Here is a 17,491-nt window from a genome sequence, read left to right on the forward strand (position 1 = left end):
ATTGATAACAGATATAACTCATCTTGACCACATTTAAAAAATTAAGTTTTAAAATGTTTTTTCTAAAAGCTAAAACAAGAAAGAGTACACAGCAAATACCGTGTCTTCATTTAAGTAGTATTTAATTACAGTAAATTAGCTCTTAAACTACCAAATAAAATTACAAAAGTCATGCAACAGAAGAAGGCAAACGTGATTTGGTGATCAAAATCAGAGTACTGAATTATAATCTGCACTTTTAGGAATACCTAAAAATGTCATCAAGATTTGACTGTGCAGGTAAGACACTGTTGCACCAGCTGTTGATAATTGAGATGCTGCAACTGATAGACTTTGTAACTAAATTTTGAGATTCTCAATGGAGAAAGTCAGAAAAAAATTGATCATGTATTCAGTTCATTAAAAGAGAGGCAGTTCAAATTTAATGGGAATATTTATTTCACTATGAAAACAGAAATTGTATATCAACACATTGTTGTTCAATGTAAACAGGCATTGACTGGATAAATCACAAGATGTTTTAATCCAATGAAATTTTACTTTTAAAATCAAGTTATTATATGCAGCGATTGGTAAGAAATGGAGGGCAGATTTAATTTACAATATCTGGTATCTTATTACTCAATAAGAAACCAAGAAACAAAAGTAAGGTTTACTTTTGAACTGAATAACATGCAGTGTTGTGCATGCCATTTTTACTGCAAGCAAGCACTTAGAAAAACATATTTTAAAATCATAGTTAAAATGAATGCTTTATCGACAGATTGCAAATATAACAATTTGAACTGAGGACAACATAGAATTTTAAAATGTTTTACATATCATGAGGACTAATACAAGATACATTTTCTGTGAAAATAGAGAAATGTATCTCAAAACTCTAATATTTATACCTGGTGTACAACATAAGAAAATGTTTTGCTCAATTCAAGTAAAGATATTTTATAATTTAACTAGAGGTAGTACTACCCAATCTTAGTTAAATTTCAAAGTTTTCTATGGATATACAGTATAAAAACCACAGATTCCAAATGAGAAACAGATTCTTAAACAATAGGCATTATTTACATGTAAAAGAGGATATATTACCGAGGAGTCAAGAATTCTACCTCAATAAATGTGTACTAAGTAATTTTTCAGTATTAAAAATGAGTCCATCATTCTCCACCATGCAAAATTAAAACTTACATGGTATATTATCCCATGATTATATTTCATTTGAACAGAATATGAGTAAATATGATGCAAAAGTGTTAGAACTCATTTCTTTGTAACATCAAGGATTAATTAGCTGTCAAAATTGCACAAATATATATTAATCTAATGAAATTTCTCCTAATTTTGAGTGTTATAAAATGCCCTTGTAAAATTTAACATCAACTTTCAAGGTGCTTATTAAAATTTTCCTGGACTATTTTCAATCGGAATTTATTTAGTATTTGGTGGACCATAACAATGGGGGGATCAGTATGGAAGTAAAGAGTTGAAGAAAAGGGGAAAAAATAAAAGATCAGCCAACTTATCTTGTTTAAAAATACATATTAAATTATCCTGTTAAACTTATGACAGCAAACATGAAAAAGTTTACTGGGTAACCTCAATAATTCTGATGAGAAGACAGTACATTAGGAAAGGGATTGGGGAGAAAAATCTAGAGCTGGATTATACAAAATCTTCAAACCATGTAACTATCCAGAGTACCTACCAAAAATAGTCTAAAAGTAACTTGACATGAAGACAAATAGTACTGTCTAGTACTATACAAACATACTGTAAATTGGCAGTGATTAAAGAACAAGTAATTTTGTTCTTTCCACCTCCCCTCTTCTCTACGACATAAAGAACCTCTCACTTGTCCCAGGTCTGATGAAATGGCATTATTCTGAAATATTGTGTTTTTCTCTCCAGATTCATGCTGTTCAGTATTTTCATCATTATTTATTTTTATAATGATAAAAGTCTGTTCAGTATCCAGCACATTTCTGATGACAGTTTACCATGGCACTTTACAGATCAAATGGTTCTACAAAAAAAGGTAAATAATTTAAATGCAACATAGTTGTAAACTTGCCAATATATAATTTAGATTGATATGCAAGACCCTCATACCAGGTTAAAGTGATCTTTGGACTCTGAAAATAAATGAACTTCTTTTAAGCCAAATACCCCTTGGCTGTTTCCAAGAATGCTGCAAAGATCAACTTGCATAGAAATCCGTCGCCAGTTGGTAGCACTAAATACACTACATTATAATGGCTGCAAGATCTCTGCATTTAAAATTAAGTTTTATTGGAGTTGACAAAGGTATGAATTTCTAAGCAATGGTATAACCTGGATATTAAAATAATGAAGCTCTCAAAAATAAATTCTTGTGCACACTTTACACCAATTTATCAATGGGAATATTGGTGTTTCACATATGCAAGCATTTGTTCCATTACAAAATTTCTGGGACCCTTTTATTAGGTAGTGTGCCAGCTCTACGTAAGATTCTACAGTGCCCTAACAACAGCTAAATACATGGAGCTTTAAAAATACAACACCCCTGTCAGGCTAATACATTTTTATATTCTTCTTCTAGAATGTCCTTTTACTCATGGGAAAAGAGTTTGAACTTGGCCTGGAGAAATTATAATATGAATGTTATAGGAGGTTCTGTTTGGGTATTCTCAATACAAATTTCATTGGATGTAAGACAAATAGGCATTTGACAATTTCATCCTAGAGGTTAAATTGTTATGATTAGGTTCAAGATGCATACATGATGCTATAATTTCCTTTGACTGTTATGTGTATGCTGCAATATCTTGTGTTAAAGATAAAAATTGTACTAGATCTCACCACTATTACCCCTCAATTAAAGGAGAAAACATTCTAATTAAAAAACAATAGAAAATGGCTATGTTTCTGTAAGGGTAATCTGAACCAAATCAGCAATTTACACATATCACAAACACATAGGTCGAATAGTTACCAAGGAATTAAAACTTTATATAATGTTTTTTTAAAATTCAAAAATGAATTATGAACCAATCATCTGCACAGAATGCATGAAATACAGAAGCCATTGCAGCTTGGTGATTATAAAATGTAATTATATTTTAAATATCATTCTGTATATTATCACTCCCCAAGTCTGCTAAAATTTCAAAAATCAATTTTTATAATAATGACATTATACAGTAGAACTTGAATTCTGCCCATTGTGAAACCGTAATTCAGTTGCAAATAAATTTTGAACTGTTCCTATGAAAAAATTACCTGTTTTACACCCAGGTGTAAAGCTGAAGTTCAATTTTACTGTGTCTAGTATTACAATAATGGAGTAGCAGAGAAACTTTTTAATCCTCATTATGAATTTGTATCTGTATCCTAAACTCTCCACTATTACTATGCAGTAACAATAGAGAGATATTAAGATACAGTGATTTATTTGCCTCCACAAAGAGAGCAAATCAAGGTAGTAGTGAAATCATTGAAGATTCAGGTCACGAAAAGGAAACTACAAGTAGTATTCTAAATTGGCGTCAATTGAAAACCAGTTAATTTTGCAGTGTACTCATCAAATATACTATTTATTTTAAGTTTTATGTCTTCACTAAACCTTCAAAAGGTACGAGGAAACCATGGTAAACAGGATGTTGGAGTGCTTCAACTCAACAGTTCTATATAGAATGCAATATTTAATGATGGAGAAGATAGAATCGCCAGAACAAGTTATTCAGTTTTCAATGCATTATGTTATAGATTTAGTAACAAGATAGCAATTATCACATGATAAACTTAGATGATATCATAATTTCAATACTCATACTATTACACATTAAATGTATGGCATAGTGGTATTAGCTGGTGAAAGTAAACTCAAAGGGAAAAAAGTTACAAAACTCTATAAAAGTTACAGATATGTCAGAATTTTTAGAATATACTAAACATCTAAACATTTCAGGTGACTATCATGAACCATCAATTACCACCTTCAGTAAGAGTGATGATTTCAAACCACTGTCAGGTTTCCGTAAGTCTCCAAATCTCTGTCTGGTATGCATAATATTGTATATAAACTTACTGAATTAAAAAAAAAATTCTTCAAAGAAAACTGTAACATTTAACCAAAAGATGTGCTGCAAAAAATAAAACACAACTTTGAAAAGATGGGGACATAATCAGCAGAGTAAGAGGTCAGATCTGGCAAAGAAAAAAATACAAATATTATACTTATTTTGAAGATTTTTCAAGTACTTCATTGCACTTGGGAATTTTTTAAAAAACTTTTAATACATTTTTCTCAGTTACCTCCTACTTTCTCCCTCTCCTGAAGACACTGAGAGGAAAAATTCAAACTTGTTAAGTAATATTAAACTTGCTACATGGTAGCATCTGCACATTTCATTATTTTTCTGAAATTCTGCTTCATTGGCTTTATCGTAAGGACAAATTTCTGGATGCAATTTCTGCAGAAATGGAGTTAAGAGTTTGCAATAGCTAGCACTTTTGCTCAAGTGATTAATCCTCATAAATTGGAAGCTATAAAGCCATAAATAAAGCATAACACCTTTTTCATTATCTATACAAAGGAAACATTAAATAGCAATCAGAGGTGTAGACTGTACCTAGTGTATCATATTTCCTATCTACCGCTAACACAGCCTGACGTCAATCACTAAAACTGTTCATTCAGCAGGTAATGTGAATGAAGTTAGTTCTCCTCTAACCATTATGGCTTTGATCAATGCAGACTTTTAATTATTAGCCATTGGAGTCTTGGAAGATTTAACTTTTCCTAAGCTGGATTGGAGAGACACAGAAACACCAAGACAGAGGAGACAAATGTGAACAGCAATGACAAAAAAGAAATAATCACTCTCCATTCAGAAAAAAATCCTACTACCCATCACTCTATATTCTATATTGTACTGGTATATGAAATGCAAACGTAAGCTAGAAATATGACTAGTTTGCAACTCATGTTTCTTTCATAATAGAGGTGGCATTTCATGGTATGATGAATGAACCCAGTAGCTGACCTATAACTTTATCACATTTAATATACTGTTTCTTAAAAATGTATTTACAGATCTTGCGGACCAGTTCTTTTGCAACTCTGCCCAGTCGATGGGAGTTTTCAGTATATTTGAACAATACTGATAAGTATTCAATATTTTTTCATTTAAAATGTCTAAAGGTAGCACAAATCTGTTTCTCATCTAGGTTTAGTTATGCAACAATTTCCTTTTTCCTCTAATGCTAATCTGAATGATGACCATATGCCAAAACTTTTCCATTTTGTGTTGCACAATCCTTCAAAAGTGAATAAACATTTTTCTCACATTGGAAATTCCCAAATGGGAAAAAAGTGAAGAAAAAAATAAATTTCTTACACTTCTAAGTTTTCATAAAGTCACATGATAAGGCCAAACATTTCATAATGTTTACAGATTCCTGTATATTATGATCTCAAACATTATTAGTTGTATAAATGGTGGGTATAAACTTTCTAAATTAATGCCTATCATCACTTTATGTGAATATATCAAATTCACATTAACTTAGATTGTCCATTGTTTAAGGCTATTGCCCAACTTGTTTCAGGCGTGCTCTTATTTTAATCTTGAAGGCAGATAATATTCACACATTTTTACGATGGTCTTATAAATTACAAAAAAAACTTCCATGGATGTAGGTATCTTGGTCATTCACTAGTACTATGAATTAATATTTGGTTATCACAAGTGGCCTAATACAGATATACAGCAGATAGTTTTCTCTTTCAACATCATAAATGAGAAGCTGTACCCAGCATCACTGAAGCACAATGTTATGATGTCTTCCAATGGTTTATTTCAATATAAAAGTGAGTGGCACAAAGGATGTTAAATCAACAAGAAGTTTCCAAATATCTGATTTTATGGAGTTATTGGTGCAGTCTACACTTCTAAAATTATTTGGTTTACAGGATGGAATATCCAAAGCCTTTGAGAGACACACAACTTTGGTCCCTAAAATAACTTTTATGGGAGAGCTGGGTTACAGATGGTATTGAAATCAAGCAATTTTTAAAATATCAACTCATACACTGTTAAAACAAAAATTATCTAGTGAAGTTATGTTCTGATTTTCAATATAACATCCAAGATTCCAAAGATCCGTTTTAATTCCCAATTCAACTGAAAAAAATTAGCACTCAGTGTACCATAATCACCCCATATGCAGGTACACACTGCAGAAATTGCATGGGCCTTTTATAAAATAGCTTAAAAAAAAGTTTCCATGCCTTGGAAACACAGAAATGTCAAAAATGAAAACAATGTTTTATATACACTCCAAATTTCAGGCTAATAATGAGTAGGGCTTTTAATTAAAATTTACTGCATAAGATTACAAACAATACCCTACTGTCCCAGTAAAAGTGTAGGCTACACCAACAAGCTTACCTAGAAACATCTGATCAACAACAGTATATTACACAATGGAAACCTATAATAATTTAATCAAATTTACTTGAAAACTAACTCTTGATTTCAGGTTAATTAAGGCAAGTAATAATGTGCATATAATTTACTCCGACGTTACTTCTAAGCTGATTTCTTATGGGTTGGGCAATGTAATGACACATTAGCAACAAATAAAGATTGTTGAATCTCTAAGCTCTTTCTGTACTACAATATTATTTGTTGCATCAAACATTTTAACACACTTTATATCAAAATGTATTGAATCACATGCAGTACTGCGTGTATGTTCAGTTCTGTGGAGAGCTTCCACTTTGCATAGAGACAAGAGGATGAGCCACTGTAAGTAACATCTTGCATTTCCAATTCATACAGATGTGTATTTACAAATCTGGGATGGAGTAGTATAAAACATTTAGATTTCTTTGTGATTGATGCTAAATTCTTCCAACATTTATCTCAATGTATCAAGACATTCTTCTCATGGGTGAAAGCAAAAAGAATCTGCTCTTATATTCCAAATGATGACAAAATAACAGGCTACCTTCTCACACTAAAAGAATTAACAAACTGACTTTGTTGATTTAGTGTGTAATGCAAGTTGATTGAAACTATAAATTGCAAAACCAATTCAATATTCTCATAAATGCTATCATACTGTATGTAAAGTCTCTTCTACAACAGCTGTTGATTGACTTACACGTACGCACACATTCTCTCTCTCTCTCTCACACATGTACGCGCACACACACACACACACACACACACACACACACACACACACACAGATACAAACACTTGTAAACATGACAAATTGATTCAGGAGAACTTGACAGGATATTTCTACAAAACAGAACTAATTTTACAAAAAATATTTTTGTATCATTTTACATGTAAAGGTCTCTATATTAAAAATATACAAGTTGAAGAACCTTACAAAAACAGATACAAGTTTTCCCACCCAATCATATTTATATTCGGTAACTTCTCAGAGGCTTAAAAAGTTCTTCAGTTCTTTCGGCGTTGTTTTTCCAAATATCTTCCCTATCTTGGTGGTCATATGAGAGTACTTCGTAGAATTCTGCTGTGTTCCACCAATGTTGCATTGTAAATTTTACAATGAATTATCTGAAACTGAGTTCCTTGTTCCTCTCTCTGGAGTCAGTTCATTCCTTTCCCTTCCCACTAAACCCAACAATCAACACAATTTTTTTTCCTATTCTTTTAAAGCTGTACAGTATTGGCCATCAAAAGGAAAATGGTTAACTCTGGAAGATTTCTGCTGTTGTGTTTTAGTTCCTAGAAACAGCCATAGTTACGTAAAAGTTCAGGATAAGTTTCATTTTCATTTGTGCCAATGCACAATTTTTGCCAAATACACTGATCCTGGTTTTAGCCATTACATCTTAAAACTCCATCATACTTATATTTACAGCTAGTGCATGCACAGTGTAGTTTATATTCCCGTATAAGATTTTTTAAAAAAGCACCTTTGGATTAAAAAAAAAACAAAATTAATTTAGCAGGACGTGATATCCACTGAACATATTTGTATCTTTCCTTGTACCTGCTATTATACTCAATGGCACACTGTGATTCATATCAATGTGCATTTCCAACTATTAGTCTGCTGAATCCATACTTTCAGATGGAGGTGCATACTTCAGTCTAAAGGTACCTGAAAGATAATTGAACAAACAAATTAAAACACATTATGAATTTTAATGTGCAAATATCTTCCAAAATAAATTTAAAATATTTGGATTTTAATACATCTAAAACAACAGCTTGCAAATCATAATCATCAATGCACAGTTTATTTGATTTTATTTTTATAAACATACATCACCATATTTATTAAGTTCACAAGTCAATTACAAAAATAAATATAACTGGAGGTAAGGAGTCTTTATTCTTTGAGAGGGGAAAAGGGTATCATTCTTCAAATAATTCCATACATTAATCAGTCTTAATCTGTTCTAGAAAATTATAAATTATGTCTCTATCAAAACAACTCCTGTTATATCCCTGCTCACATTCAGAATAATAGCCAAGCAACGGCTTGAATTACAGTAGCCAATATGCATGTCCCCACAAACAGCAATGTAAAAAGAAACAATCATTTTAGTAATGGTGGTTCAAGAATAAATTTGGCCAGACACCAGTAACAAATCAAGCTATGCTACTTTTCACATGAAAGCAATTAGGGCCTCTGTTTAATAACATTTTTTCCATAAGATGGCACCTTGGAGATCTGTGTCCAGTGGTGTACCACAAGGCTTGATGCTGAGCACTTGTATTTTGTGATTAATAAATTAAATGTAAATATAGGATTATGATTAGTATATCACAGATATTATGAAAGCTGGAGGTGCTGTGGGTAGAGAGGAAGGTTGTCTAAGACTACAGCAGGAACAGAAGGAAATTCTGATGTTGCAAGGTGAAAATTTAATTCTGATAAGCATGTAGTGATACATTTTGAGAAATCAAGTAGAATTAGAACATACAGTAAATGTATATTTACTTTGAATATATATTTATATTTTAATATATAGGATTTATTTGTTACTGAAGCAAGATATCAAAAGTTTAATTCTTATGGACTAAGAATTCCTTCCTGTGGGTGAAAGCAAAACACCATCTGTCATATTTCAGAAGATAAAGTGTAAAAGGGAGATGACAGTGGGTATTAGACCGCTGGAAAACAACATTATAAAGGTAGTAATGGGGGACAATGAAATAGCAGATGTATTTTGCATCAGTCTTCACTGTGGAAGACACCAGCAATACGGCAGAAGTTCCAGCTATCAGGAGGCATGGAGTGTGTGAAGTTACCATAACTCGAGAGAAGGTTCTTGAAAAACTGAAAGGTCTGATGGTAGTTAAGTCACCTGGACCAGATGGTGTACACTCCAGAGTTCTGAAAAAGGTGACTGAAGAGATCATGGAGGCATTAGTAATGATCGTTCAAGAATCACTACATTCTGGAATGATTCTGGAAGAATGAAAAATAGCAAGTGTCACTCCACACTTCAAGAAGAGGAAGAGGCAGAAGACAGGAACTTATAGGCCAGTTAGTCTGACATTAGTGGTTGGGAAGATGTCGATTATTAAGGATGAGATCTCAGGGTACTTGGAGGCATATCATAAAATAGGCCAAGGTCAGCATGGTTTCATCAAGGGAAAATCTTGCCTGAACAAATCTGTTGGAATTCTTTGAAGAAATAATAAGCAGAATAGACAAAGGAGAATCGGTTGATGTTGTGTACTTGGATTTTCAGAAAGCCTTTGACGAGGTGCCACACATGAGGCTGCTTAAGCTATAAGCCTATGGTATTACAGGAAAGATTCTAGCATGAATAAAGCAGTAGCTGATAGGCAGGAGGAAAAGAGTGGGAATAAAGGGAGCCTTTTCTGGCTGGCTGCCGGTGACTAGTGGTGTTCCAAAGGGGACTGTGTTGAGACCAATTCTTTTTATGTTATATGTCAATGATTTGAATGATGGAATTGATGGCTTTGTTGCAAAGTTTGCAGACAATATGAAGGTGGGTGGAGGAGCAGTTAGTTTTTAGGAAGTAGAGGGGCTACATAAGGACTTAGATAGGAGAATGGGCAAATGGAATACAGTGTTAGAAAGAGTATGGCCATGCCCTTTGGTAGAAGAAATGAAAGGGTTGAATATTTTCTAGGTGGCGAGTAAATACAAAAAACTGAGGTGCAAAGGGACTTAGGAGTCCTTGTGCAGGATTCCGTAAAGGTTAGTTTTTAGGTTGAGTCTGTAGTGAGGAAGGCAAATGCAATGTTAGCATTCATTTCAAGAGGACTAGAATATAAAAGCAAGGATGTAATGTTGAGACTTTATAAAGCACTGGTGAGGCCTTACTTGGAGTATTGTGAGCAGGTTTGGGCTCCTATCTGAGAAAGGAAGTGTTGAATCTGGACAGGGTTCAAAGGAGGCTCACGAAAATGATTCCAGGATTGAATGGCTTATCTAATGAAGAGCATTTGATGGTTCTGGCCTGTATTCACTAGAATTCAAAGGAATGATGGATGACCTCATTGAAACCTATTGAATAGTGAAAGGCCTTGATAGAGTGGATGTGGAGAGGGTGTGTCCTATGGTGGGAGAGTCTAAGAACAGAGGACACAGCTTCAGAATAGAGGGGCATCGTTTTAAAACGGGAATGAGGAGGAAATTTCTTTAGATAGAGAGTGGTGAATCTATGGAATACTTTGCCACAGGCACCTTTAGAGGCATGGTCTTTATGTATATTTAAGGCAGAGGTTGATAGATTCTTGATTGGTCAGGGCATGAAGGGATATGTGGAGAAGGCAGAAGACTGGGGCTGAGAGGAAGATTGGATCAGCCATGATGAAATAGTGCAGCAGACGCAATGGGTCAAATGGCCTAATTTTGCTCTATATCTTATGGTCTTATAACAGAGTAACAACAGATCTTCTCACACCAAAAGAATTAATTGACTTTGGTGACTTAGCTGCCAAGGAATGTTGATGAACAATGGACTTTGGGGTTCAAGCCCAAAGTTAAAAGTGGCAACACGACTGATAGGATAGAGAAAAATGCACATAACATGTTTACTTTCATAGGTAAGGGCATAGAAAATAACAGTTGAGCAGTTATATTGCAACTTCACAAAACACTGGTTAGAATCCACTTGGATACAGTGTGCAGTTTCGGCCACCATACCATAGTATGTGGTTGTTTGGAGAGAGTGAAGAGGAAATTAAGCAGGATTGGAGGACTTTATGGAGGGATTCTTGTTTTCCCTGGAGCAAAGAATGCTGTTGGTTGATCTGATAGAGATATATAAAATTATAAGCATCCTGTAGATAGGATAGTCAGAATGTTTGTCATGATAAGATATCAAAAAGAGGATATAGGTTAAAGATCAAAGGAAAGGTTCAAAGGCTCATTTTATTATCAATGTGTGCAGATTACAACTCTGAAATTTGTCTTCTCCAGATAGCCACGGAATACAGAAAACCATGAAAGTAGTTGAAAAAAAGACATCAATTCCACCCAACACATGAAAAGAAAAAGAAACAAAAACTTGCAAACCCCAAACACCCCCGACCCCTCCTTCGCACAAAAACTGACAGATAGCCAAACCTCCTTTATGGACATACAATCAAAGAAATATAAGCTATTTTATAAATTCATATTTATTGTGTGTTTTTTATTCTTATTTGATCTTTATCATTTGAATTTTTTTGTGCTGCATCAGATCCGAACAATTATCTTGTTTTCCTTACACTTGAGTACAGAAATGACATTAAACAATCTTTAATGACTGCATGTGATATGCAGTGAAAAGACATAATATAAAATGCAAATAATTTTTTAAAAATCAGAGAAAAGCCTTAAACACAATACATTGAACAATGGAGTTTCATGTTCTAACCACAGTTGAAAGCTTCAAAGATCTAATTTTTAAAAAAACTTACATATGCCGATTAATCCAATTTCTTCAACTTTCTTCCCACTACATTTATATTCACTTCAAAATTAGTTCATTCTGTAGAAAGTTTACCAATTTATTGTGTTTATATAAATCTTAGCATAATTTACCTTGCTGATTGGAATCCATTGCTGGCTGCTTGCAGTCCTGAGCTCGATGCCCATTAGCCCCACAATTGTAGCATGAAATGTGTCCATTCTTTTTATGTCCTAATCCATTTGTGCTTCCTAGTAAATGTTGTGTCTGATATACTGCAGTTGTACCACCCAAGAAATTCTGCATGGGAGGCATGACAAAGTTTGATGGTCCACTTAAGATGGATTCAGGAGTTACTGCACTATTATAGGCAGGGGATGGAACAACCGGATAGGGAAAGGCAGTACTGTTATTATATTGGGTGTTGATGTAACCATTATTACATAGAGGACTGAATGGAAAAATTGGAAAAGTTAACACTGAATGCCCAGAAAATGGGCTTTGGAAGTAATTGGCATAGTTAATAGTCACAGGGTTGGAACCGCAGTTTCCACTGCAGCCACAAGAACTGCACACGTTACACCCAGATTGCTGCTGCTGTTGCACTGGGATATTCATTCCTGAGCCTCCATTACCATTATTGCTGTTAATATAACTGTTTTCAGCCACAGAAGAGATGGTTGGACTGGAACTAGGGATAGGACAATTTGGCATACTTGCAATGTTTGTGAAGGATACTGAAGAGTGGCTACTGGCAGGTGCATTGTTGTTATTCGTGCAGAAAGTGCCAGAGATGGAAGCTACAGGTGAACACTGAATTGTTGAAAAGGCAACTTTGGTGTTTGCTGAATAAGGAACTGTTCTTGAGCTTATTACAGCAGGTGATACACTTTTCATTTGTACAACACTATTATAGGCAGTTTGTCCCACCAGCAATGGTTCTGTAGGAATGGGAGAAGAGACCAGAAGTTTCATAGGGGACTGAGAAATGTTATATGCAGAGTTACATGTTGCATTAGTGGAAGAACTGGTGTCCATTCTCAAAACTGATAATGGAGTAGTTTTGGATGCATTATCAATGGAGGAAGGAGGTCCAACTTTAGTCCTAATTCCAAAGTTTACAACATTAGACGGAATCCCACTATTTTCTGACGCAATTGTAGATATTTGGGAAGCCTGAACAGGAGGGGTTGGCACTACATCTACAACTACAGGTCCAAGAGAGCCAAACTTTTTTTCCACTTTGATGCTATTGCCAGGTCCTTCATGAATTTTGTTTCCAAGGTCAACAGCTGGATTTCCATGGATTGGAGAAGATATGCCTGTTATTGGCTTTATATCAAAGCTGCTTCTTTCTGACTTGCGTACTGAATTCAGCATTCGGCTGGGAGCAATGTTTGAAGAGATCACTGGCATGATCTGCGCTGTGGAAATAGCTGAAGATACATGGCTGGGATGTGCTAATCCAGTCTCGTTTTGTACTGGAGAGACTTGTGCTGTGGGTCTCCATGATCCAGTGTTTAGGTTACTCAGTTGATTTGATAACATTGCTGGTTTCTCCCTTACTTGAATGTCAAAAACAGTTTCTGCATCTGCAGGAGGAGTTACATGAATTAGTAACCAATTAATTCAGTGATGATTAAAATACTTAATCTCTAACCTACATAAAATGGGAGTTGAAAATACTGGCTATTTGCATCAATACTTATTGATTTCAATATTTTAAACACTACAAAGATGAAAAAATAAAACTATGTGACCTCACATATAACAAAATATCTCTCCTATTGTAAATCCAAATTTGAAAATAGCAAATAGATTGCCTGTTATTTGTTGCTACTCACCAACCAGAAATAAGTGCAGTAATCTATGTATGATCACACTGGTGCATCATTATACACCTCAATCACTAGATTCACTCATTGGTATTCAACAATTCCAGATAAGAGACCTGAGCACTTATCACTGCTCCTCAGTATTGCTAGGACAGTTTCTATAATGTTCCAGGCTCCTGCCAACTTCATTTTTAATTTATACATTGCTTTAGCACAGAAGCAACAATAAAATTTTATTGGTTTGAGTCCCACACAAAGAGACACGAACATGTAATCTCAGTTCACCTAGTACTGAAGAGGTGCTGAACTGACATTTTGACTGTCAAGGTACACTAGGACCCAGAATGTCCAGTCAGAGGGTGAAAAGATTTTGCACTTTTAATTGTGAAGAGCAGAAATCTCATGCATCCTGTCAACAATGATCTCTTAATCAACATCAATACAACAGATCATATGCTCCTTTACTTCAATGCTGCTCCAAAGTGCAAGGCAAGAGCTTCACTTCAAACAATATGAGTATTAGAGGAGGCTAATTAGCCTGGCAGGTGCAGACTAAGAGCTGTATGAAAGAACAATCAGCCCATTCTGTTCCCCAACCTCTCACCACAGCAATTTAAAAAAAAATCATATACTTAATACAACTTCCTTTTAACCTCTATAACCCATGAGTATGTATTTTTGACCCTAACCATCTGCTACATAGAAATGTTTCCGTCATGTCATTTTTAAAATCTTTTTGCCAACCACATTCATTCTAAGTACCCTGGTTCTTGAGCCTTGAATCAATGGAAACAGATCCTCTCTATCTACTCTCACAATAACTGTCCTGATCAATAATCAACCCTGTCACCATCTGAGTTTCCTTCCATATGCCGACTTGTGGGTTGGAAAGTTAATCGCTTCTGCAAATTACCTCTAGTGTATAGGTGAGTAGTAGAATCTGGGAAGAGTTGAAGAGCAAGTGGGATCAATAAAAATAGGATTAGTGTTAATGGGTGGTTGATAGTTGGTGAGGACTAAGAGAGCTGAAGGCTCTGTTTTGTCCTGTCTTTCACACTCCAACTCTATCAGATTTCCTCACAACCTCCTCTTAACCAGGAGAGGACCAGCTTTTCAACTCCACCTACTATATGTAATTTAAGTTTCCTAGTCTTGGAATCTTCATATGTAAAGAGCTTTGTGTGTCCTAGAATGAAAGATACTCTTCAATTGCAAGAGCACTAAAATTCTTCAACCAGTGTTAGTTTCATATAGCAGATTAAGTGGAAAAACTTGAGTTGGTTGAGAATCAATGGAAGTTAACAGGGCACTGGAAATTAGGGAAATGAGAGAATGTCATGGTTCCATTCAGGCAAGGCCGTGCTGGTGCAGAGCCAAAGGGAGAACTGCAGCATGAGGCATGTATGTATAGGATAAACGGAACTACTTACAATATATGCTAATATAAGCACTTGACTCCTCGACCTCAGATCATGCAGATTTTCCTTAAATTAATAAGAAGCAATCCACCCATTTCTTGCATACTTTTGCAAGAAAAATGTATGTGGATCAGAGGCTACATAAAGAACTGAATTAATAGAAATATATGTTCTAAATGTGTTGTACATATTTGCATACCTCTGTTCACAAATGGCCACCTGAACTAGAAAATATGAGAGGACTAGCTAACCCAGATTGAGTAATATCAATATTGTCAAAATAACTGGGGTTGTAACAATAAAGTAAATTAGCTTGACATGACTTTAAGCTCCCGATTATTTAAAAATAACATTTCTCCAGCAAATTTGTTGGAAATAGAGGCAAGGGATAACCGTAGTCTGTGCACCTCAATCCTGTGTACAGATATAGTAGATTGTAAGGAACTTTTCTCCATGGCAGAGGTTTTAAGATCAGGATCAATGGTTTAAGATGAGGTTTAGATGGCCTGAGGAAAAATATTTTCACCCCGGATAGTTTCAATTTGGAACACTCTGCTTAAGAAACTGGTGAAGCCAAGATCAGACACTAAAGAAGCATCTGAATGAGCACTTGAATCATTAAGTCATAGTAGGCATTGAACTAAGTGCTGGTAAATGGGATCAACATAAATAGGTATTTGTCCGCTGGCATAGGGACAGTGGGTACAGGACTGCCCCCTGTGCTGTATGACTCCATAATTTTATGACATTATCTACCTGCACTTGCACTTTAGTGCCAACATTTTCCTGCCATCAGCATCAGCAAGAGTGATCAAACTAAATAGGAGCTTAAGAAGTTTATATAAAAGAGCAGCCATTCTCTGGACAGTAAAGAGCACCAATGGACACACTGTAGACTGTTGTTTATTAATTACAGCTCCACCTTCAATACTATAATTCCAAGAAAACTCATCTCCAAATGCCTAGACCTAGCACTCAGCATTTCCCTTTGCAACTGGATCCTCGACTTCCCAACCGACAGTCCACAATAAATAAGATTAGGCAACAATACATCCACCACAGTTATTTTCAACATTGGTGCTCCACAAAACTGTGTTCTTAGCTTCTTACTCTACCCACTATGCACTCACAACTCTGTGGCCAGATTCTGCTCTAAATCCATCTACAAGTTTGTAGATGATACCACCATAGTGGACAATATCTCAATTAATGATGAATTGGACTACAAAGCAGGCAGAGAACTGGGTGACATGGAATCATGACAATAACCTCTCCCTCAATCTCAGCAAATCAAATGAGCTGGTCACTGACTTCACGCTCACGCTCCTGTTAACCATCATTGATGCTGAAATTGAACAAGTTCCTCAGAGAGTACATTGTTAATAGCCTGTCTTGGATGAACCATGTAGACATCACAGCCGAGAAAGTTCACTGGTCCCTCTACTTCCTCAGGAGGCTAAAGAAATTTAGCATGTCCCCATTGACCCTCACCAAATGCTCTACCCATAGCTGCAAGAAAATACACACAGTCATGAACACAATTCAGCACATCATGAAAAGCCACCTCCTCTCCATGGATTCTGTCCACAATTCTTGCTGGTTTGGTAAAGCAGCAATGCTAGACATTTACTTTTCTCTCCCCTCACACTTGGTAGAAAATACAAAAGCCTGAAAGGTTGCGCCACCAGGTTCAAGGGCAACTTCTATCCCACTGTTATAAAACTAATGAATGATCCCCCAGTATGACAAGATGGAATCTTTACCTTACAATCTACCTCTTGAAAGCTTTTCACCTTATTGTCTACCTGCACTGCACTTTCTCTGTAACTGTAACGTTACTCTGCATTTGGTATATTACCTTCTACTACCTCGATGCACTGTTGTCGTGAAATGATCTGTATAGGCGGCATGTAAGTCAAGTTTTTTACTGTACCTTGGTACATATGACTATAATTTACAAATTTAAACTTATGTTTACTTGTCTGTTTACTTTAGCTGCTCCCTCAATAACAACTTTTTTCACTCCACATTTCTACACACCTCATGACTCATAGACTTATAGAGTCCATTAAAATCTATGAATAGTCCCACGAATCAAATACAAATTTGGTATAGATGCAACATATTCAGTGATTTTATCTTCATGTATGGGAGTAACTCTAGAATTTTAGCAGAGATCAGGACTACCAGTGATAGCCAATAAAACCTATCTTTTAGAATAGACAATAGACAACAGACAAGAGGTGCAGAAGTAGGCCATTCGGTCCTTTGAGTCATCACTGCCATTCACTGTGATCATGGCTGATCATCCACAATCAGTATCCAATTCC

General features: G+C 35.2%; 1 protein-coding gene across 1 annotated transcript in view; it reads right to left on the reverse strand.

Moving 5' to 3' along the window:
* Window positions 1-1,050: 1,050 nt before the first annotated feature.
* The window catches only part of zcchc14 (zinc finger, CCHC domain containing 14), a 151,634-nt gene continuing 135,193 nt past the window's right edge, over window positions 1,051-17,491 (reverse strand). The window contains exons 12-13 of the mRNA XM_072279717.1: window positions 12,043-13,500; window positions 1,051-8,130 (exon numbers count right to left, since the gene is read on the reverse strand). Of these exons, the coding sequence (XP_072135818.1) occupies window positions 8,075-8,130; window positions 12,043-13,500 (1,514 nt within the window). The 3' untranslated portion in view covers window positions 1,051-8,074. The remainder of the gene's footprint in view (window positions 8,131-12,042; window positions 13,501-17,491) is intronic.

The sequence above is a fragment of the Mobula birostris genome, chromosome 15, assembly GCF_030028105.1.
Source record: "Mobula birostris isolate sMobBir1 chromosome 15, sMobBir1.hap1, whole genome shotgun sequence".
Classification (NCBI taxonomy): domain Eukaryota; kingdom Metazoa; phylum Chordata; class Chondrichthyes; order Myliobatiformes; family Myliobatidae; genus Mobula; species Mobula birostris.